Below are 24,980 nucleotides of genomic sequence, written 5' to 3'. Positions count from 1 at the left end.
AATTAAACTCCAGAACACAACGTCCTGTAGAAACCATGTCAGAATTGAGAATGGCTCACGAAAGCTTCTTTACTCCTCCATGTGCTGACGTGTGACAGGTGAAGCTCCCTGTTTGGTCAGTCCTGGTGGGCCCTGAGAGCCCACTCCCCTGTCATCAGTTCTGACTGCTTCAGCCATTCCATAACTTGTTCTCCTAAACTTTCTTGAAATCTTTCATATTTAAGTATCCTTTCGATTCTTCTAATTTCATCAGAGAGAAAACTCTGAATTGTCCTGACAGTCTTTCTTTAATATCCTAAAATGTTGCCGCCAAGAACTGGTAATCACAGAGTGATGGCCACCATGTGTGGTCGTGTGAGTCCTGAGGAGCTCCTCAGAGGATGCTGTTCAGAGAACTTGAAGCTCCGGCTCCGAAGGCCACTTACTAGAAAGCTTTTTCTAGCCCACTTCACAGGCTTCACACATTATTTATTGTTCTATTTCTCTGCAGAAAGGCACAGCAAGTTCTGTCTCTGCCAAATTGGAATCATATTGATACTGTGGACACCAGTAACTAGTGAACTGTCCAGATTTATATCAGAACAGTCACCTCCATACAGCTGCTTAAGAGAAGCCACTGTCTAGAAAAGTCAAATCACTCTTTGATTATTGTGAATAGGAAAACAACCAGAAACTGACTTCTCCCTTCTGCTCTTCCGCTTAATACTCACACACGCACGTGTACACACACAGAGGCATAAAATTACATGCATACGTGGGCATACACACACACCTGGGCCTCTGACCTCTTGACTCCTCCACCTTCCTCTGACCTTCCGTGTGATTCATACAGTCTGGGAGTATAAATGTTATCCCAGAACTTCAGGAAATGCTTCAGACATTCTTCTGGAAGGCACTAGTGAAGAAACCACAGCCATCTCATGTTATGCACAAAGAAAATGAAAACTCCCCTAATGGGCCTGTATCAACTCAGAAAACAGCTCGTTTGAAGGTTCCTCTTAGCATGCAGTAGAATGGCCAGTCTCACTGTTTGGTTTTTGCTTTACTTCCTAAGGTCTACTATAGAATTTGTAAGGTTTCAATATTTCCTAAAAAAGAAAGATAGTCTCTACTCACATCAGACACTTCTTAAAACCACAACCAAGGCTTCTAATATCCAGTTGCTTGAGCTCACTCAACTTGAAGAGCCTGCTTTTCCATCTTCCACCCCGATCCAGTGCCCCCAGCAATATCTGTTTTTCCCTCACTGCCCTTTTCTACCTAGATATCACTGGACAGCTCCACCTGAGCAATGCGCAAGCTTTGAAGTGTTGTGTCAGTCATCTCAAAACACCTAGAGGCCATGGAATAGGTCACCCCAAGGGTAGTCTGTTCGCTTCACTGAAGCTAGTCAAACAAAGCCTGATTAACCACTGGCTAGCAATAGTTTGAAGGGATTAATGCATCATTTGGATTAGATTTGACTTTTAGAAATCTTTGGATTGTGACAAATGTATAAACCATAAATGCACAATGAAGGAATTAGAAAGGGTGCTCTCATGTAACCACTATTGAGATGAATAGTTAGGCTTTTCTAGTGCTCAGATGTCTTCTTGATTTCTTTTTAACTCCACAAATATTAAATGTACACCTGCCTTGCACATAGATGCTTTGCTATGTTAAAACTATATAAGTGAATTAAAAGAAACCTTTGCCTTCTTGGAATCTCTAGGCTATTAGCACAGCATGTATTAAGCAATTACTATGTGCATGAGCTATTCCACATATTTTGCTTATTTTTTTTGCATTTTATTTTATGAGGTTTTATCTACAGATCAAAAGACTGACAGGACTTCTTTTTACAGCCCCAGCATTCCATTATTCTTTGACTAAAACCTTAACCCAAATAATTCCACGGAGGGTAATGTTTATGATCTAAAATTAAAAAGTCTAGCTGTCATTTTCTTTTGCAGGCCTCTATAAAACCAAAGTGTGGGCGTATGATCAGCTTCTCATCTGGAGGAGAGAACCCACATGGGGTGAAGGCAGTCACCAGAGGACAGAGGTGTGCTGTGGCTCTGTGGTTCACCTTGAACCCACTTTATAGAGAATTGGTGAGTTCCTAACACTCGGAAATCCAGTTAGACCTGCTTTCTGAACTGGTCAATCTACAAAGTCCTTTAAGTTGTTCCCTATCCCTTCAGGATCCTAAGACATCATGACAAAACTTTCACAGAATTCTTTCTGGTTTCCAATGCTAGGACTATTTTCTAAGCAAGAGCAAACATCCCTGATCTGGTCCTGACATGGCAATTACATATCTTATAGGAACTATGAAAGCAGCTTTTAATCTGATCATTTCTAATAAGTGAAACTGTTTTCAGAAATAGAATCATCAGTGTTATTGGAGAGTTACTAATCAAGATTGAGCTTGTTAACAAATTGGAGCCTTGGGAGAGAGGAATGACAGTTTGTGGGTCTCCAAGAGAAAAGACTGTATTATTTTCTTGGCAAAGTATTAAATGATCACTGAATAATTTATCAAACATGTGAAAGAGGATGAGGGAAGCTGAAAGCTTTTTATGACTTATCACTACTACTAAATTAAATCTTAATATCGTATTTGAAGTAGCTGAGGACACTTAGCCTGAAAAAGAGACTGTGATCTCATCCTTGTAGATGTGCTTGGGCAGGGATTGTAGTCTGCACCATTGAAGAGGCATGAAGTAGAGTTGTCTGCTTTGGAAGTCTTGATTGGCGGCTCCAATTGAAGCCCAGTCAGCGACGTGGCCTGAAATATGGAAGTTGAGCCTCATGACAAGGGGTCACCTTGAATGACTGCAAAGTCTTCTTCAGCCCACGTTCTAATCTATTCATTAAAATGATGGTCTGTCTGGTTTTCCTCTTTAGGGTCCCTAAATTGAATCCAGTTTCATCAACAACTGCTTTAAAACAATCCCTTTTTCTTATGTATTTTTCACCATCAAAACTGTCTCACACCAGCTAATAGGGAGTCTGAGGCAGCAGAATCACAAGTTCTGGGCCTGCCTGGGCAACTTATCAAGAGCCTGTCTCAGAAAAAAGAAAAACAAAAACAGGGACCAAGGCTGTACCTCAGAGATAGAAAGAGTGCTTGCCTAGTGTGTGCATTTTAGGCTCAGGGTTCCATCTCCAGCACTGCAACAAAACAAAAAGGAACTCACAAAAGTTCTTTGCCCACATTCTCTGAGCATTCTTTCAGACATTTAACACAGGTTCACAGAAGACTTGTTAATTGCCTGGAAAGCCCTGCAAGGCAGCCTCTTGGACCACAGGATGAACAAAACATAGTTCTTGACATCAGGGAGCAGGGAGAGATCAAGAAGACAGGAAATGGGAATACAGGAAGACTCACTTAAACTCAGAAATAAAGAAGATGATACCTAGCATGGAAAGAGAAAGAACTGTCCTTACAGGGAAGAGAGAGCACAGAGAGCACAGAGCTGAGAAGTTCAACAGCAATGAACAATCTCCTTCACCAAGAATTCCTTTTGTTCCCTTTTTTTTTCACCCACTTTTTTTTATTGGTGCATTATAGTTGTACAAACGGATGGGATTTGTTGTTACATATTCACACATGCACATGATATACAAGTATAATTTGGCCAATATCATTCCCCAGCATTTCCCCCTCCCTGTGTTTTGTAAACTCCAAAATACCAGTGTCCCTCCGAAGCACTCCTTCTACAGTAAGGTCCCTAGGTAAAGGCGGAGACAATGAAGAGTAAAATTGTTTAAAAATTGCCTTACTACCACAGAATTTTAACCTTACTCAGAGGGAATTTAATAATTCTGTATTCCAACTTTCTCTTCAAACATATTGTTCTATCAATGAACTATAAATTAATAAAACAAACACAAAGTAATTCTCTGCTCCTTCCTAATCAGAAAACATCAATGCCATTGTTTCCTCCTTGGATGGAAAAGTACTATGAATCTTCTCCAGTCTTCAGGCAGTAGCGGCATCTAGTGGCCACAGTTGGAAATGGCAAGAGCCTCTTCAATAATAAAAAATTTTGTCTATGTCTTGATTCCCAAACTTTCTTCTCATTGGAATTACCGGGTAATCTTTATAAAACTATTAACAACTGACTCCCACCCTCATAAATTCTGATTTAATTTCTATAGAGTGTTATATGGGCATCAGGAGTTTCAAAGTCTCCCCAAGTGAGTCTAATGTGTAGCAAAGTTTGGGATCCCTGGCTAAAAACCTTTTCTCAGATGGAATCTCTGAGTGAGGAAAGCCTGCAGGCAAAAAAAAAAAAAATCATTAGTTCTGGCAGATTCCCATATATTATAGATTACTTTAAATACACTGGAATCTCAAGAGGTATTTAGCAACATAAATTATGCAAGAACTTTAGAGTTTCATGTATTTCATATTTAGGTCTTGAATTTCTTTCCCTTCGTAAGAGACTTAATTGTGATAGTATTTTGTGGCCATCAGATGTGAGAACTTTGCATGTGTGTCAGTTTTTCTTTTTCTTTTTTTTTTTTAAAAACATCGAGATTTTCTTACCATATTCATAAATTAGTAAACAGGCCTTTTTAAAAAAGCTATAGCAGCAATTTAGTTTACTTTTAGTCAGTTGGTTATTTTGGTTGTCTTTACGTCAACATTGTTTTCAATTATGAGGTCTTGCATGAAAGAAGATTTGATTTTAGGCCATAAAACAGTTGTTTTTATAAGTTGCTATGCTTTACACTGTGCCAGAGACTACCTCTGGGGAACACAGGCCAGATGAGGCTTAACCCCTGGTTTCCAGGAGCTCAGAGTCTTTGGAGAGATGATACAGGTGCCCAAGTAAGTAAAATATAATACAGAAGGTGGTAGGAATTGTCAGTAGCCAATGAATGTGCAGGGGTTATAAAGAAGTAGCTAGGAAAGGGTCATTGAGGAGATGATGTTTGAGGTGAGCTTTAGAGGGTGAGTGAGATTTCTGTAAGGAGAGGCATTTTAGAGGAGACCTTCATATGTATGTATTGATTCATTGAATATAAATGCCAAATGTCAGTAACTTTTTCTAGACACTAGAAAATGGAGTGACCAAGAAGATAAGATTCCTTCCTCCCCGGAAGAGACAGGCAACAAATAGGCAAAAATATTACCAATTGAGAGAATTTCTCATAGTCATAAATTGTGTGTGCAAAATGGAACAAGGTAATTGATTTGAGAATAATGGGCTGTCAAACTGTGAGTTCTCGCCAAGCAAGTGACATGTCAGCTGCAACCCCAGTTACAAGAAGAGCCAACAGACATCTGGAGAAGAGCATTTCAGGCTCAGATGACAATGCAAAGGCCCAGAGACAAGAGGGAGCTCAAAGAGGTAGAAAAAAAAAGGTGTTGGAGGTGTAGCTCAGCAGTAGAGTGTATGCTTTGACATTGGTAAGACCCTGAGTTGGGTTTCCAGAATCAAAAACAAGCAAACAACCTCCCCACCACGAAGGAAATATTAAAAAACAAAACAAAACAAAAAACAAAGAAGAGTGACTGGGTTATGGCATGCAAGATGGAGCATAGTACAAAAGGAGAACAGAGAAAGCAGGTCCACACTTTGCAGGTTGGATCAGTACTTTGAAATCCATTCTAACTGCTAGGAAGCTACTGTATCCTCCTCCTCCCAATTTGCTCCCTCAGTTCTGGGAATGACCAGATCCAGAAGATTACTTTAGCAGATATCTGGACTTAGAGTAATGACAGAGAAGGTGAAAGACGTGGGAGGTTTGAGATGCAGTGTGGTGGTCGACCGGCTAGACCTATGGCTGGTTTGTGTGAGATAAGAGAAAACACAGGATACAATGGCAACATCCAGAAGGATATTTAATCCAGACTCGGACTTGGCAGTTCTTTTGAGACCGTAGTATTTAGAGATCAGGAGGTAAGTCAGGAAGTTGGAGTGTAAGGAGAGGAGAGGGAAGAAAACAACGTAAGGCTGATGACACAGAAAGATCTAAATCAGTGAGCTACTTATAAGCACACAGAGAAATATGAACCCAGACCTTCAAGCCATTGGAAGCCAAGGGTGTGAGTACTGAGCAGCAGAGTGATATGGCCAGGCTTATGAGCAGGACCCAAGAAAAGCACACGAGTATTAGAAGCTTGTGAGTAGTGAAACAGGGAGTCCAATTTGGAAGTTTCTGATGCAACCGAGTTAGGAAATAAAGTGGACCTAAACCAGTGGCTGTTAAGAAGGAGCTTTGCCTAGGGCACATTGGGCAATGTCTGGGGACACTTTGGTCATCACAACTTAGGGAGACATCCTGTTGGCTACCTGTAGTAAGTAGAGACCAGGGACATTGCTGAACATTCTACAATGCACCTGACCCTCGCTCCACACACAAACACACACAACAACAAGGAATGATCTGGTCTAAATGTCAACAGTGCCAAGGTTGAAAAACCCTGGCCCAAAATAAATACACAGTATTATGCCTGGAAAAGAAAGGGACAGAAATAAGAGACAAAATGGAAAGGACCAAATGGCTTATCAGATGCAGGAATCCATGGTCAGGCTATTATGGCAAATGGGAGGGCAGCGGCTTTACTTTGAGGTTTAGTATCTGAGGAACAGAATAGGTCTGTGGGAGAGAAAAGGTGCATTCAGTTAGAATACTGAGCTGAGCTGGAGATGTTGATGAGACCATGAAGTAGCAAGAGTAGGAAGTGGTTGAATATGCAAGACTTATTTTGCAGGAGAGAAATCATGGAAAATAATTACTTAGGACAAAGGAGATGAAGATGAGATTTCATCCTTAAATGGATTTAGCACCAATCCATGCCCATATGGATGCGTGGAAGTGTTCAGGAAGCATCTGCCACTGGGATTGATTACTATGCTTGTAACAGAAACTTGTCGATTGTCTTCTTTGCAGGAACGAATAAAGGCCGATGAAGTGATTGCAATCCTGGATCAGGAGCAGCAAGGAAAGCATGAACTGAACATTAACCCCAAAGATGAGCTATAAAAACAAGAAAGAAAGTTCTATCAAATATTTATTTAAATTGTTAATCTTAAAAGAACCTTTTTATTTTTGTACAGAGCCATGGTATAAATTAATAGGTTAATATGAGTTGTTAGATCTCCCTTCTGTTCCTTAGGATGCTAGCTTTGCTTCACTTCTGTCTTTCTTGGATTTTCTTCAGATGATATTTCAAAGCTCAGTCACCTTCCCTTGCCCTGCATATACTCACCACACACAAACACATCACACACGTACCACATACCAAACCACACACGTGCCACACGTATAAATACACGCCAAACACACCACACATACACATACACATGCACAAACACATCTAAACACCAAAAATACATACCACACAAACACACCACACACAAAACACACATACACACACACACACACACACACACAGTTTGCTGCACATTCAAAAACTCAGAGAGAATAAGCTGGTTCTTGGTGAATCCACACTCTTATGCCTGTCCCAGTTCTAAAGTTAGAGTGTGACTTGGTCTCAGCATGCTTTCCTGGCTCGGTGCCTTTCCGCCATGTCCTCTCAAGGTGCTGACAGCCGTGAGCTCAACTCTCCAGAGTCAGCTAAGCTTTGGGTCTGCAGAGCCCCTGGTGAAGTCTGCACGGCCTCAGGTGTCCCGGGCATGAGGGCCATCCAAGCTCCAGGAGGGAAGCTCTTGGCTGAAGACTGCCTGCGACAGAGGGGCCGTCTTCCCGGGGACTTGCTGGAGCTTTTGGTTCTGGTGTTCTCACCAGGGAACAACCTCTCTCTGTACACTGGAAACTTCAGCTCACCCTCCAAGGTGCTCCAGGAGAGACTGCCCTCTGAGTTGTCTTCAAAAAGTCACAGAGAGGTTGGAATGGAATGGGTCTTCACTCCAGTGACTTTGGAAGAAAATCTCTAATCCCACCTGGCTCAGGACACTATAGCCAGGCTGCTGGAGAGCGGCAGCCACTAGAGAAAAGGGGTGTTTTATACTAAGAAAAGTGAGTCTGATTGATTCCAGTCTTCATCTGCTTATATTCTACGGCCCCTCCATATTGCTGCTGCCCAGCTCACAGATTCCTGCTTGTGTCGGAGCTGTTTAATAAAGGGAGCTTTGTTTTAATATCTTCTCCAGGGTGCCTGTTTTGTCTTCAGACAGTGGTCCCGCAGCAGCTCCTGGACAACCTAGAAGCACTGTTGGGCCACAACTCTTTTGCTAGCAGGCACACAGCTCCTGGGGGACACTGCTTTGGAAGAAACCGATGGTTGGCCCAGGGGGATATTAATCCAGAGAATGACTGGTTCTGATCCCAGTACCAAGGGGGATGCTGCAAAGATGTTTTGCAGTCTATGGGGTTATTCTAGCCCCGGGGTGTGTGGGCCATATTTTACCAGTGTGAGACTGTCACCTTTGTGATGGGCACTGGTAGAGCTAAGATTTACTTTCTATAATGCGTGTTCTTGGTTAGTGGTAAGAACATCCATTCTTTGAAACTGAAAATTTGAGTTACAGTGATTTATGTGCCATCTGTTTTCCGCCAAACTTTCTGCTTACATTTTCATCATGGGTAAAGGGAAAGAGCATTAGATTATAATCCCAGCCCCATCAAATTTACCCTGCTGTGTGACCTGGAGCTACCTTCTTTCCCTTTCTGGACTTCAGTTTCCTTCTCTAAAAAATGACATAATTAGGTATAGCTTTCCAGAAACCCTCCCATGTGCTCCAAATACAAACAAATAAATCCCCCAATCAAAACTAATTTTAGAAATAGTCCCAAATAAGAACAAATTCATTTCTGCTAACATTTTGAGACTTGAAAATGGGTTCCTTATATGCACATGTGATTATAAGATTTTTAAACCCAATTTTAAGGGCTCAAAATTCTTGAGCTTTGAAGTAGATTGCTATTTGTCTGCTCTTTCACTGCGAAGAGCTTGCTGGCACTCAGATTTGCTGATAGGAGGATCCAGGCAAGGATCTGATTTCTGTTTTCTGGCAACAAGGCATCAACAGAGAAAACAGTCCCTGGCTCTTTGCAATCCTGGCTTCCTGGGTGCAGTGGGTGCTCTGGGAGAGCATTCAGGCATTCAGCACTGTCTGATGCTCGATCCCACAGAAAGTGGGCGAAGGCCTCAATAGACATCATTGTGTGAGATCCACATCTTGAGCCATTTGCTAACAGCACTGGGTAGTTATTCCCGTTTTGCTGGTTCACCATGTTGCTCGACCTGGAACATCATGTATGTGCTAAAGCATTTATATTTTAATCTGCTCCACATCAAACCATACATAATTTCATTTAAATATTTAGGGAGTGTCATCAGATGACTAAAATATATCAGACTTAGAATTTGCAGTATCTCTATGCTAGATAATCAATCTTGTGGAAGAATAGAAAAGCCCATTGGAAAATTTGAAGTTTTTAGAGATGAAGAAAGCCATAGAAATCATAATTCAATTCTTTCTCTTTAGGTAGAAGCTCAGAGATGAAACAGAGCCAGAGCTAAAGCCAGGGCTGTTGATTTTGGTTATGTTACACGGGGCTTAGGATCCTGGTGCCGGGCTTCGTCCACCTACAGGAAGGGCTGCTTCTTATAATCCAGCTAAAGATGGAACTTGCTGACTAATCCATGGATCTACAAGTCTGTGTCTGTTCAGAAGGAGGGGATGTTTTTTGTTCTCTTTCTTCCTTTTTTATTTTTTTCTTTCGGTACTGGGGATTGAACCCAGGGTACTTTACCACTGAGAAAACAGTCCCTTTTTATGTTGAGACTGGGTCTTACTGAGTTGCTCAGGCTGACCTCAGACTTGGAATCATCCTGCCTCAGCCTCCCAAGTCACTGGGATTACAGGGTGCACCACCACAACCGGCTGGGGGAGCCTTTTACTTATTCACACAGAGGTGATAAATGTACTGGAGGCAGCCTAGGCTGAAAAGCTCAATTTTTATGTTTAGGGCTCTTGGTTGGTATGGCTTTGAGAACCATCATTTGTCTTGATGACTAAGCTTTTGTTTTCATCTGTTTTATTGTGTTGAGTGCTTATAACACAGGACATGTCCACACACGAGGAATCCCAGGAGGTGTGCTGGGCAGGGGATATGATGTAAAGTGATTGCTTGTGGTCACTCAGCATGGAATGACTACAGTTAGCTACAAGCAGGTCTTTTGAGCCAGGGAGGAAAAAAAAAGCACTAGTATCACTGTTCCCTGGGCCATCTTCCTAGGCACATTAAATATAAAATAATGAATTAGTGTAAAGAGGAAGGTTTGACTTTATCAAGTCAGGAAAAACTCCTCTTTCGTCTTCCGGCTGAGCTACCTGATCTTGTGATCTTGTGTGTGATTCCCCTTCTTTGACAAATATTGAATATGAGTTGCATAATTCAATTTGATTCAGGCCCACATTTGAGCACATACCTTGTGCCCAGTGCTGCTTTTGTGAAGCTCACAAAAGGAAAGAGGATTGTAGTCCAGTGTCATTTTTCCTCTCCCTCAAAGGCAGAAAGACTCTTGAGCTTAAGTTTCTTCTCTAGAGAAGACACAGGACACAGTGAAGTGCTTGCTTCACAGCACTGTCAACGGACAAGGAAATCTTAGGTTCAATGCACTCTTCATCATTATTAACACATATGTAACATTTTTTTGGCACTTAATCAGCTGAAAAGAAGCCATGGAATGAGTCAGTACCATTTAATCATATATACCTATGAATTTTAATTGAAGTACAAATGCTGAATTATTTCCCATAAGGACAGCCACAGGGGACAACTCCCTCACTGACGTCAAGAGAGGAGATAATGGGGGCCACCTCACCAGCTTCTTATGCCAAGGCATTCAGTGTTCTGAGGTGGCTGACAGTGGAATGGCTGAGAAGTGGGAAAAAGTTGAATTGATCCCACATCCAAAACTCTTCAGGGAAACAGGAACCATTTGGCAAAAATTCCAAACCACAAGTCCATGGTTCTACCTCCTGCCAGGAAGCCTGTGATGGGAAGTGACCTCCCTACATCGTCCCAGCAGCCCACCCACCAATCAACTACTCCCAGATAATTTGATGTTTCCAATATGAGACGTGGGGCCCACTTTGATTAGGACGGGGTTGACATCTTCAGACACATCGAGACAAGTAACATCCACCATTCTTGAGCTCACGGCTGTGTTGGAACTGCAAATTCGGTCACACACCCCGCTTCCCTTCCCCTCCCTGTAAATCACAATGTTTTCTGTGCCCACTGCTGACCTCTGAGGCCAGACGATGTCAAGTGGGGAACAATCTGATTATTGATCCTGGTTTTCACTACAATGGATGGCAGCCATCATGTGAAAGTTTGGATTAATGAGTCACCTCTGGCTTCAAAAATCTCGTTAAGGCTCCACAATAAAATAACCAAAGATGTTCCTGCCCTCTCTTTTCCTGATGTATTGCTTGGGAGGAAAGTCTGAATGCCCCATTTATTCAACAAGCAACACACCTTTCCTGGCCCCTTTGTATGATACATCTGGGGGAAGGAAAAACAAAAGGAGAAGAGGACATGCCCTGCTGCCCTCCCCTTGGCAGGCCAGCCACACAGGAGATCCAGATAGAGTCTGACAGTTTTTCACCTTGACGGTCCCTCTCCTAATCACTCATCAGCTCTTGAAGGCCCCCAAAGCTTTAGGTAGGTATGACCAGGTGCCTTCTTCATCTGAGTGTCCATTTCAGTAGTGAACTGGGAATCATTCACCAGTAAGAAATCTTGCCTCAAGCTCCCTTTGTCAGACTTTGGCAGGATGATGGCATATGTCCAGGAAATCCTGGGTAGACCCTAGTTAAACCCCTTTTACCCACTTGATGGTTTTAACTCTGAGTTACTGTCTGGTGGTGGGTGGGGAGAGGAACAGGGACTGGGCAAGAAGCATTACCTGCTCTGTCTCATCTTTTTCCACTTGTTAATCCTGTATCCCATTGTTTCAAAGGGTTATAATCATGGCTGGCATTTATAAAAAAAAAAAAATTTTATGGTCTTGGAGCACTTGGCAATCATATATAACTACATAATTATCTTGAGAGACACATCAATGCAATCTTCGTTTTATAAATGGGGAACATGAACAGTCATAGGGAAGATGGGGTAGTGACATTCTGTCATTTGTGGATTCAGTCCTCAGTTTTTGAGTGGACACTCAGTAGTGGGTTTGGAGCAGTATTCAGAGATAAAGAAAATCACACTGCTTCCTTTATGGAAGTCCATGTAAAGTAGAAAAAAAAAAAATCAGTGTAAACAAAAGATCAATATAAACTAAGGTCAGTGTTCCGGTAGGTGGACTAGGCCCAGTGGACTCCAAGAAGAAAGTGGTTGGGTCAAGGGGAAGGGTTACAGAGAGGAAAGCTGAGTCGGTTCTTAGGTGCCTGCCCATTCCACTCCCAGCAGGCAGACATGAGTCCCATGACCTCTGACTATCACTGTCCTCAACTGGAGGGTGTTGAATTTGAACTGGGTGCTTCTTGGGTTCTAAAACCCTGGGCCTTCAGAGATGTCAGGGAGAGTTCATATTAAAGTTAGTATTTTGGGGTAGGGCAGAATGGGATCTTTACTATGGATTGCCTTGGGCAAGCACTTTAATGAATGCTGTGAAAATTCAAATAAATACCAGGTAAAGAGGAAGTTTTATTTTATCCCCTTGCGAGGGAGTCATTATTTAAGTGGGTGGGGTGAAGCCCTCAAGGACTGTGCTTCCTACCAAACAGGAAAGGAGTAACTGCTGCCAGGAATCGCTGAGGGAGCCCATCCTGCAGACTGAAGCCAATGGCAGTACCAGAACATTCCCTCTGCCTGTGAGCGTTTGAAACTTTCCATCCCGCAGGCCCTGGAGCCCACGTGCATGTCCTTACACTTTCATGTCAGAGATGGGAGGGATGAGGACATTCCAGCCCTCAGGTATGAGATCTGAAAAGCCTAAAGCATTTGGAAAATTCAGTAAGTCTTCTAATAAAATCTGAAAGCCATGTAACATCAGATTTAAGGCCATTTTTTTTCCCCCAAGATTGCACAGGGAATGCAGTTTCAGAAACCTTGGGAGTCACTGGAAGAAAATCATCTCCAGCAGAAGTTAATGGGGTTAATGTTCCTCATTTAAAACCAAAAGGGTCAAATAGAACATTAGGCAATAAGTGTCCAATCACACTTAGTTTGTTTGTTCTATCTACCTGCTTTTTGGTTTGTTAAAGTCTGTAAATGCCTTTGAAGGTCTTAAGCAATCATATTCCTTAGATTTAGAATAAATTATAGATTCCCTGAGGCTCAGAAACTGACTTCAAGGCTGCTGGTCACCAGGGTAAGACTCTGGTTTCTCATGATATTCCAGTGTTTAGCAACATTGACTGAACAGACAGCAGTGTTTTTCTTTTCTATATTTGAAGTTCAGAGTTTCAGGACATGTTTTTCTTGCAAGATAATATGAACTAAAATTATACTTCTTTGAAGTTAATATTGGTAATTAAATAAAGACTAGGTTCATCTCCCCCCACCCCAACCGCACCCCAGTATTCAAGTTAAAATGTAACACCTGTTAGCGCAATTGCCTTCTGAGTGGTCTTACTTTTAGCCACTTAGTATGGAGTCAAGAACAGCCCTGGAAGACATGGCTAGAGCTCCCTGGCCTAGACAGTGTCACTTCATGGGAGAACGCTTATGCTTCTCTTTGTCATTTAGCACTGGCGTCACTAACTTTCCACACCATCCCAGGAGACATGCAGGGGAAAAGAAATAGGGGCTAGATAAATAATTTGACTGAAGTCAAAGTCACAGCAGAAGGTCAGTTTCCCAACTAAAAAATAAGTGTGCTGTGGGATGAGTTGCAGTTCTGACCTCGTTTAGGTCTTTGGATGATGAGAGGAGACGTGATCTGTGTGACCCTAGGTCTCACCATCTGCTCCACACTCCAGTGGAAATCCAGAAGGAGGCAACTGTCTTCAGCAAGATGGTCGTTGCCTCTGCTCTGAGCCGGTCACCTGGGGTTAAAGCTCTGTTCAAACACGCCCTGGCTTCCTCTGAGGGAGCACTGTGCGTCTTGTCTGAACTTCCAGGCTGCAGGGCTGAGTGCAGTGTGCAGATTTTTTCTTCCAGACATTTGGCTTCTGAGTGATGTATTTTTGTCTCTAAGGGTAATAAAAAGTACATCTGATGTTGCTCCCTGTACCAGGAACTTTGCTTTAAAGCACTGGTGCACCACTTCAAAGTCTGGACACCACGTAGGGGATCGTTCCTGGGGACTCCAAGATGTGCCTATGAATTGGGACATACTGCCCACCAAGGCGCTACCAGCTGAACACTGTCAAATATGTCAAATATGACTCATTACTGTACTGAAAACTCTAAACTACCTCACCTTCAGAATCAGTGTAGTAAATAATATTGTTTTTTCAATGTGGCAGAGCAAACCCTTCATTTGTATGCAGGTAGGTTTACCAGTTATACTGGAATGGCACAGAGGGCTGAAGAGAACAAGCCCATGACAGGGACCTCAAGAGAATCCTTGCCACAATGGGGTTGTGGTCTGTGTGTCTACAGTTGAGCAAATGAAGGCCACTGCAAACACTGACTCACAGTTGGAAGGGGCCTTAGAGAGCACGTGGTGGTCGCACCCCTTATTTTGAATTTGGGGAAGCTGAGGCCCAGGGAGAGTTGTGATTTTCTCAGGTTTACTAAAAATGTTAGCGATACAATATGGACTCCCACCCAGACCTCCTGGCTCCTAGTCCAGAACTCCATCACAGGAATCCATGGAATAGTAGAGAAGAGTGCTGTTGAGTCACAGAAACCTGCATCCCTTGCTGCCTCTTCCTAGCTCTTTTATGATGGACACATTCCTAACCCTCTCACGTTTAAAGTTGTTATCTGTAAAGGAAAGATATTCTATGAGTTTTCAGGAGATTGAATTGAGCTAATAGATGAAAATGCCATGAACAGGGCAGGGGACCATTAGAAAACAGTGGCTATTTTACTACCTCAGAACACCTAGAAAGGACAAAAATAGCTAAGAATGTAAGCTCTCTGAGTATTTTTCACGCTCTCATGAATTTTTTTTTTGTGTGTGTTTTTCTTTTGAGACATTATTCCCATGAAAAATTTTATAATTTTCAGAGTCAATTTTCATATAATTACATGTAGAAATAGTCTCTGGCCACAATTAACAAATTGAAAAGAGAAAGTTTTGACACAAAAGTGAGAGGGTGTTTTAACTTCAAACAGGTTGTCCATCACTTGTGCAGAAAAGAGATGGCTGACTGTCCTACCTTAAGTGCTGTGCGTGCTGGCACATGCCTATGATCCCGGCAGCTCGGGAGGCTGAGGCCATAGGATCACAAATTCAAAGGCAGCTTTAGAAACTTAGTGAAGCCCTAAGCAACTTAGTAAGACCCTGTCTCAAAACAAACAAACAAACAAACAATCAAACAAACAAAAAGGGCTGGGATGTGGCTCAGAGGTTAAACACCCCTGGGGTTAATCCCTGGTACCAAAAAACAACCAACCAACCAAACAAACAAAACAAAACCAACTTATGTGCCCCTTCTGACTCCCTAACTTCTTCTGTAAGTGATGTTTCAGCTGCTTTTCCTAGTACACAGTGTCCCAAGCATTTCAAATACAACATCATTGGTCAACAGCAGAGGGCACTATTAGCATTTTGCTTTGAGGGTCTGGGGTGGGGCGTGCAGTCTATGCAATCATTCATTCACACATTTTGGAAAGTCTTTCTCCCTCTCCTCTCCTCTCCTCTCCTCTCCTCTCCTCTCCTCTCCTCTCCTCTCCTCTCCTCTCCTCTCCTCTGTCTCTGTCTCTGTCTCTCTTTTCCAGTAATGAAGATTGAACCCAGACCCTCTCATAAACTAGACACATGTAGACCCATACTGTACCATTGAGGTACATCCCCAGCCATTTTAAAACTTTTTATTTTGAGACAAGTTGCCCAGGCTGGCCTCAAACTTGTGATCCTCCTGCCTCAGCCTCCAAAGTTGCTAGGAGCACCAGCATGCAGCACCATACCTGGCTTTCATTTTGGCAAGTCTTGATTTAAAATCTGTTGTGTGTTCTGCATTGAAAGGAATGCTGAACAAACATAAGATGTGGTACTTGCAGACCAAGTGCAAAGAGCATGTACAAAATATGAAAAGATATGTACCTGCCTGAATACAAAGGATACATGTATGTTTGGCAGGTTTTTGAGGGTTTGGGATAGGCTGTGTAGCCCAGGGAAATATTGCAAGGCAGTTGATCTAGAGCTGTTCCTTAAATGACGAGGAGGAAGTAACATAGACAACACAAGCAAAAGTGAAGAGTCATGCACTGCCATGAACATCAGCATTATAACTGTGACAACAGCTATGCTGACGAATATCATTACCTCTACCACTTACGACAATCATCATGGCTCATGTGGGAGGCAGCTTGCACAACCATGATGTCATTCAGCCCTTGCTGCAATCCTGTGACTTCAGCTCTATGGGTATTATTCTAATTTGACTAATGAGACAATCGAGCTGCTTTGAGGGAAAGTGACAAGCCTAAGGTCACACAGGCAGTGAAGGGTAGTATTGGGAGTTAGTTTTACTCCCTGCTAATGCAGAAGGAAATCCTGAAATTTGTGACACAGACTTTCCTAGAAATGAAAGTTTGGAGTGTAGTGGGGTTTTTGTTTGGTTGCTTGTTTGGTTTTGGGTACTGAAGATTGAACCCAGGCATTTAAACACTGAGTCACATCCCCAGCCCTTTTCTGTATTTTATATAGAGATAGGGTTTCACTGAGTTGCTTAGTTTCTTGCTAAGTTGCTGAGGCTGTCTTTGAACTCAGGATCCTCCTGCCTCAGCCTCCTGAGCCTCTGGGATTACAGGTGTGTCCCATTAAGCCTGGCTGGAATGTAGTGTAAACAGCACAAGTTTCAGAAGTTTGCAGCCTACCTCTGCATTACTGAGGGTGTGACAAGAAGCTAGACTGGGGCACTGGGGCTTAAACCTCAGGGAGAAGGTTGAGATTTGGAAAAGCCAGAGGTGGTGGTTTAACCAGAGGATGGTGTATTAACAAAATCAGCATAGTGGACTTGGAGGGAAGAGGACAGGTGTCAGGGAGACCAATGAAGAAAATGCTATTGTAATCTAGGCTAGAGAAGGGGTTTGGGGGTCATTTGCTCCAACGAGAAGGAGGAGATTTGATCACTGTTATTATCTATAATTGCTGGCACAAGGGAATCATACAAAGCAGACTGGTTTCTAATTCATTTTATATTGGTTTTAAATTATCTAGAGAGCCTCCCCCATTGCCTGCATGTACCCTGGGCTGAGTCATCCAATCTCACTGACCAATGGTCTCCAGCTTATTTACCTGCTCTCAAAGCACATGTGAGGACAGCCTACATCAGGAGAGATACTTTAGAGGAAAAAGAAATAAGAATTTGGAGGCTGCCGAAGTCACCAAGGCCAAAAGACAAAAACCGTAAGTCTGAGATGTTGAGCCTAGGAAAATAACGGTGTCCTTAGTGCAGACAGGGGAGCAAAAGCTTAATAGGGTAGGTGACCTTATCGGATAACAGAACTTCCACGTGACAATGGAACCCTCAAACTGGAATGTTTCAGAGCAAATATATTTCCCATTCTGTGTATTGATTACATGCTTTTCACTTTTTTCTTCCCCTAAAAACCTAGAAATGATCCATGAAAGATTTTTTAGAAGTCAATAAGCTAAAGTGAGAGAAAACTGGTAAGTTGTTTACTCTTCAGATGACATCAAAACAAATCGCCATCTTTTGGGGAATCGGGGCTCTGTGCACGCTGCTGCAGCCCTGGTCCGCCTGCTCAGCACCACCCGTGGTAGCTCTGCTCCCCTTTCCTCCCTGCCCGCTAGCACCTCCCTGTCTTGTCTGGGGGTGTTTATATTCTGTTCTTTCTGCCTAGAACACTCTCATCCACCACCACTCCTGCTTCCTTGGAGAACTTAGGTAATAAGGTACATTACCTGGGAATGAGAAATGCCCAAATCAGCCTAGTACTGGAGCGTTGGTCACCCTACAGCATGCATTGCTTTAGCCTGGGATACTTCCCACTCTGAGAAGCCGTCTCTGATCATCTCCACTCCCAGGCCAAGTTCAGTCCTGGCTGAGCGGTGCAATTCTTTCCTATTTCATCCTTGTTTACACTCCTACACACTATGTGTATGACCATCTCTGCTGTCCGCAGAAGCTGCTTCTGTGCCTCCACTTGCTCAACATCCTGCTTCAGCAGCCTTCATCTCTGCAGAATCACTGCGGTAGTCCCTAGTTTTCCTCCTTGCTTCCCCGCCACTCTTGCCGTACATATTCTTAACATGAAGGCAGAGTAATTCTTTTAAGGCATAATCTTGCTACTTCTCTGCTCAAAGTATTTTTCAGCTTTTCTCTCACCCTATTCAAGTGAAGGGCCCACAAGATCTGAGCCAACTATCTCTCTGCTCTACATCTCATATACTCTCTCCTGGGTTAGCTGACTCCAGTGGAATTGAACTCATTACTCCTCCTAGAACACGCTCAGCATGTTCCTGCCTCAGGGCCTTTGCATTTTTCTCTTGCTTATGCCTGAGCTATTCGTCTTTCAGGTGTCCCCAGGGCCCATTCCTGCGTCTATCAAATAGAAATCACAGTACACCTTCCTGAAAAAGTCTCTCATGATGTCTCTTTACAATTGAACTCTGACAGTTGCCATTCCTTTTTTTTCCACTCTATGCTTAATTTTTTTTCATGCATTTATTATCTAACTTTCTACTTACATTTTATCTAACTTATTTTGTTCATGGGCTGTCTTCCTCCACTTAGAAAATAGCTTTTAGGACAGGAACATATTCATTACCATCGTTCCAGAGTTTAAATTGGTATATAGAGGAGAAACTTCTGAGTAGAAGTTTCTTCTGAGTTTGCATGAATTCATACTGCCCACGCACATGATCAGTGAAGGAGAAAAATAGACAGCGGGAAGGGCAATGGACCAAGAATTGCACTTTAAGCTCACTCAGAATTTTAGAGACACTGAAAAAATTACTTTCTAACCCTGCTTCTTGTTTTCTCCAACTATAAAATGAAGGTGTTGGACTCAAAGCTCTATAAGGATAGTACAAGTAGAGGTATTCTCAGCATCTGTGAGGCCATGTCAAGAAAGACCTAAACCCACATTTGTTGTCAGATGGGATTTAAAAGTAAGAAGCTTTACCAAGGGAAGGAGAAACCCTGCACATGTTCCAGCAGAGAAAAAAATATACGTACAAGAGACATGAGAATTCCACATGTGAGGAAATGCACGGAAGCCAGGTGACTGAACCAAGCTGACACAGACGACTCATTACAAGACTAGAACTGAACCTCAGCCCAGGGATAAATTGTCCAAGCATCTTAGCACATGACCCCATGGAGGGCACCTCACCATCTCATATCCAAGTTCTGCAGCAATCCAATTTGGGACTAGAACATTGCCTGGAAATCTTTCCTTGCAGTCTCCTAATGGCCTCCAGTGTGGGTGGATTCTCGAATTAGTCATATGAGAACAGAGGACTTAAGACAGACGAAAGTTCTAAGATGTCCCATTGGGAAAATAGCAACCCTTAAAAAAAGGGAAGGAGTTCACACAAAGTTCTGCCTAAGGCTGTGCTCTCTCCAGAGGTAGAAACAAGTGGCCCACCAACTCAGAGAGGGTCCAGAGAGAAAGAGCACAAGGGGTTGAATTAGTAAATTTAAAGGAGACAAGTGTTAGAGCTACCACACCCTGAGCTCAAGAGACCAAACTGGTTATTCAACTTCCCCTAATAGCTACCAGGTGGATACAAACCTGAACCTGGTAAGGTCAGAGAGTTACTCTGCAGTAACCAAATCCATGCTGTTGCGGTGGCTATCGGGTAGATCTTCCTCTGAAGTTGTGGTTGAATAGAATTTTGCTGTTGTCAACCTTGTTTGGTAACACAACAATGACAAGTGTTACAAGTGTAACTGTCACTGTTGAAATGTTCTCTTGGCAGTTTCTGATGTGTTTGTCTGTGTGTGTGTGTGTGTGTGTGTGTGTGTGCAAATCTTTGTTTACCATCCTCTTTGTTCTTTATAGAGTAGCTCAGAACTTGATTTCCACTTCAAGGAAGTAACCATGGATTGGATTTATACCCAACTAGTAGATATCAAGCTCCTTATTTATGCCACAGGTCGTATTGGAATGCTTTGTACTTCTCTAAAACCTTGTGAGATAGTACTATAGTTTCCACTTATAGGAAAGGAAACTGAGGCCATCATGGGTTAAGTAAAATGCCCAAGACCCTGTGGAGAGCAAGTTTCCAGGTCAGGGTTTTAAGGATTTACTCCAAAGATACAGAAATATTTTTCAAATAAAATCTTATGTGTACAAAACAGGAAAAATCAGGACTGCTTGTGTTGAAGCAAGAGTCAGGAATTTGGAGCCCCATCAGCAGACCGCCACCCCCATCTTCCTCCAGCGCCTTTCTAGATGACTTTGGAACACATCCCCAAAGGCCTTCAGGGCAAACTCTATCACCCTTCACTTTTAGGTGCTATGGATCTAAGATTTCAAGTTCCCACCATATTCAGATGCAGACTACAGACTCCTTCCTCTGATGAATAACAGCTAGTTAGGCCTCTGATACGGAAAATCTGAATTCCTTCATCATTCACAGAATCATAGGTGGCTAAAGGTACAAGATATCTAAGAAATCAACCAGTTCAAACATCCCACATACTTAATTAAATTGTAAGTTAGAGTGGCCCAGCAAAGTTATCTGGCCAGTTGGCCTCTGTCTTCCAAAGAGGTAATATTTACAATACATAACAAGAAAACATTCTATGCAGTCAGGGAATTAAAAAAAAAAAAAGCCCTAAGGCAGGGTCCAGTTTTCTCCCCTTCAGGCTTTGAGGCTGGATCTGAGGAGGGCTCTGTGGTTGGAGCTGAGGTAGCTGGAGTAGCAGGAGCTGGGGCCAGGAAAGTGGCTGTTTGCAAACAGCCTGAGATTAGTTAATAACTGTGAAAGCTGTCTTGGTGCATGACAGTGGAATATGAGCTCTAGCCTTTCAGCCATATATTCAGAGTTGCAGTGTTTCTTGTCATTCCCAGAACTCTTCTAAGGTCATTGGGGCTTTGCCCTACTGCTGATGCCACTTCCTTTTCAGGAGAAGAAAAAAAAAAAAAAAAAAAAAAAGGTAGGAAGGAGTAGTTTTTACTGCCAAGGCCATATGAAAGAATTCCACCCAGGTTCACACAGGTGCAAATACCTGAGGGATAGTGCCACACCAATAGTGCTGTCTCTGGTAATTGGGTTGACATCATTCAGCCACCTTAGAAGACTTGATTCCCTTCCATGGTTCCTGTCACCTCCCATCTGGTGGTAAAAACACCAGGGTGGCAGCTGAGTGATTATGCAAAAACAAATGAAAGAAACTAAAAGGTGATACTCTTCAACAGAGAGGCAGTCTCCTGGCTTCTGACTCAATTCCCAAGGACAAGAAAAGGGCCAAGACCCCAGTCACCCCACAATGGGTACAGGAGATCCAGGAATCATAAAAGTATGTACCCATGGGAGTAGAAGGCTCCTTAATGGTCACTTGCTCCAACACTCTGTGTGAGGTTTGAATCTTCAGGATGAATCATCCCTGACCCCAACCAGACTGACACATATTCTGTTCCTCAAAGAGCCTTGGTCTCCCTCACTGCTAGATCTTTCTTTGCATAATTTTTATTTTCTGCCTGCAATAGCCTTTCCTCTTTCCCTATTTCTTTTTGGGCCTATCCACTATTTGCTTACCAAGTCTCATTGTAGATAATATTTTCTTCAGGAAGTCTTCTTTGATCACTGAAGTGTACACTTAGATGCCCTTAGAAAAAATGTCATAGCAAAGTGGAACTACACATGTCTACCATTCATCAAACTGATGTTTCCATGTCTGTTTCTTTCCTAGACTAAGAGCTACATTGGGATGGAGAAGACTGGCTCTGCTATGCTTTAACTGCAGAGCCTACTACAAGGCCCAGTCCAATAAGGGCATTCAAAAAGAAAGAAAGAAAGAATGAGTGAATGAATGAATGAATGAATGAATGAATGACTGTGTCTTGACTGCCGATCAGGTAATTACACTCATAATCCTACATTATCGTTGAAACATGCTTATGAAGAAGATAAAACATTTAGGCTTATAAAAAGTAACATTTTAATTCCTATGTTACGGATGAGGAAAACAGACTCAGACACAAAGGAAAGTTGTTTTTTTTTAATATATATATATATATATATATATATATATATATATATATATATATATATACATACACTTAGTACATGTGCTGGCCAATCACTGTGCTAAGTACTTTAAAATCTTTTATCATCCTAATTCTTATAATTGACCTCTGAAAAAATTATTTATTTATTTATTTATTGGTACCAGGGATTAAATCCAGGGGTGCTCAACCACTGAGACACATCCCTGGAGAGCCCCTACTTTTTTTTTTTTTTTTTTTTTTTTTTTTAGAGACAGGGTCTCAGTGAATTGCTTAGGCCCTCTCTAATTTGCTGAGGCCACCTTTGAACTCATGATCCCCCTGTCTCAGCCTCCCCAAGCTGCTGGGATCACAGGCGTGCACCACCTGAACAATGATCTCAGTCACAATTTTAAAAGTTAATTATATTTTAAATCTGCACACAGTGAAGTTCGTACTTTTTAGAATGAGGTTCTTTGCATTTTGAAAAATGCATGGAGTGGCACAGCCACCACTGCAATCATGGCACAGAATTCTTCTGTCCTCCTGTGCTGCCCTTTGTCGGCATTCCCTCCCTCCTCCCTGGCAGTCACTGGTTGGTTCTCCATCTGTATTTAATTTCTATAATCATATTTTCAACAAATAGAAAAACCCAGGCCCATGGAGTTTAAGCAACTTGCCCAAGGTAAGCTGCCAATAGGTGTTTGAGTTTACTTTTGAACCCAGCACTTCGGATTCCCTATAAAGGTGGAAAACGTGAGTGCAGAGACAAGGAAAACAGCTGTCACATCCCCTTGCCTACCTCCCACCTTCATAGAGAGGGCTCTGTCTCTCGGTGTTCTGTTAGAGACTCGGCAAACCAGCCTCATTACCGAAGGCAAAATCTGATAATGTTCCACCTCTGATCATTCACTAGGTGCTGAGGGAAGACTCCGTTCCTACCCAGTGGAATCATCTGAAAACCATTACCATCTGCAGGCTGCTTAGCAGACTATGGTGTAAGAGATTGGTCTTTTTCCAGTTTCCTCACTTATCTCCAAGAAAAGAGTGTTCCGAGCAGAGGTCACTGTTGAACATTTAGCTTCCCAATTCACCAGCCTCCCCACTAAGGCCCAGGGTCTTTGCCAGACATGGGTGAGACTGCAGGTGAGCCCTGCTTGCACAAGGTGGGTGCTGCTGCTAATTGGGTTGATGTAATTAACTGCCGCGGTTGTTCACCTGGGAAACCAGTCATGGTCTCAGCATGAGCAGCCTAGCTGGGCCAGCCTGAGGCAGCAAGCACAAATCTTACTGGGGCTCCAAAAGCAAACAGGTTTAGAGGCAGCTTCAAAGGTGGAGAGCTTGGCTGCCGCTGGGAGAGGGCCATTTCCCTTGGAGGCGTTGGCTTCAGAGGCCATGAGGGATAGAGAAATCATTTTATCTTCATCCTGCTTTTAATCGGGGTGGCAGGATATTGGTGCCACTTTTGTCTAAAGATAATCTCTTTTCTAAATAAAAAATGTATGTGTTTGAGGCAGACGGAAAATAAGTGAGCTGTGATCCTCCCTGACAGATGCAGGAAATAGTTATAGGCCTTTGGCTTCTACCTTGGGTCCCACTGCAGCCTCTTCTCCCCAGTCACCCTGAAAAATCAACCCTCTATCTTTCTTTTCTTAGATGATGCCTTAGGAAATGATTTGTAATTCATGAGGCCAATCCTTCCCTCTAGGCCCACATCCTTTGCTGAAAAATGACATATAGTCATGCCACCCAGTAACTTGGATATGCTTGTGAGGCCTTCTCAGAAAGCAGCCCAGACATGTGAGGCACAAGAGTCTCTAGACTGCATCCTGTATTTTCCATAATGGACTAAACCCACGGCTCTAATACATTACCAATGAGAGCAAATAGAGAAAGAAATTTCATTGGCTAGAAACACCTCACTTACTAGCTTTTTACTATCTACCAGGGTGATTTGGGGAGACATTTTCTTTCTGTATGAACATTGTCTTCCTCATGTGTGCAATGGAAGAAAGAATATTTATTTTCCAGGGTTATAGAGAAAAAAATGTATGTCAAGTAGCATACAAAACACACTTGATAGCCGTATTTATAATCATTCCTAACATCACCATTACCCTTACTCAACAAAATTTAGTTTAAACAATGTTTGAGTGTTTCTGTAAATTTTATGCTTGAAGCATTCTCTCTCTCTCTCTTTTTTTTTTTTTTTTTTTTTTTTTTTTTTTTTTTTTTTTTTTTTTTGCTGCCAATCCACAATAGGATACAATACAAAGAATGCCCCAGCCAGTGCCCAGTCTTTATTCCTGAATGGTACCTACCCTGAGAGCCTCCTCTTGTGTACCCTAAACTGTGTTATCCTCCAAGAAGCAAGCATATGGAAGGATCTTCTGAGTCAGTGAGTTCAGTCCTTTGAGGCCAAAACCCAGGACTAGGCAATGCTACCAGCCCTTGTTCTTTTCTTCTGCATCCTATCCTGTTTCCTCTGGTTCTCAGAATCAAAGTTCTCCCCTAAATGGAAGGCAACTTAAGATAGGAAAATCTTAAGAAATCACAGACCAGCAACGCAAATATGAAAAGCCAGAAGTCCTTTTCCTCTCCTACTCTGCTAGCTTTCCCAGTCTGAAGAGGTATGTGGAGTCCCTCCTGACACTCAAAAGTGAACATTTCCATCTCTTTCAGTCTTCACGTAGTTTAGGAAAATTTTTCGTATCCTGATGTCTGAGCATCAGAGGAGAGGGTGTAGTCCTCGG

General features: G+C 42.5%; 1 protein-coding gene across 1 annotated transcript in view; it reads left to right on the top strand.

Moving 5' to 3' along the window:
- P3h2 (prolyl 3-hydroxylase 2) overlaps nt 1-8,102 on the top strand; it is a 151,321-nt gene extending 143,219 nt beyond the window's left edge. Inside the window, exons 14-15 of the mRNA XM_076867525.2 lie at nt 1,953-2,093; nt 6,892-8,102. Of these exons, the coding sequence (XP_076723640.2) occupies nt 1,953-2,093; nt 6,892-6,984 (234 nt within the window). The 3' untranslated portion in view covers nt 6,985-8,102. The remainder of the gene's footprint in view (nt 1-1,952; nt 2,094-6,891) is intronic.
- Nucleotides 8,103-24,980: the final 16,878 nt, after the last annotated feature.

Source organism: Callospermophilus lateralis, chromosome 10 (assembly GCF_048772815.1).
Source record: "Callospermophilus lateralis isolate mCalLat2 chromosome 10, mCalLat2.hap1, whole genome shotgun sequence".
Lineage (NCBI taxonomy): Eukaryota > Metazoa > Chordata > Mammalia > Rodentia > Sciuridae > Callospermophilus > Callospermophilus lateralis.
The sequence above is the reverse complement of the archived record's forward strand: the minus strand, read 5'-3'. Positions and strand labels throughout refer to the sequence as shown.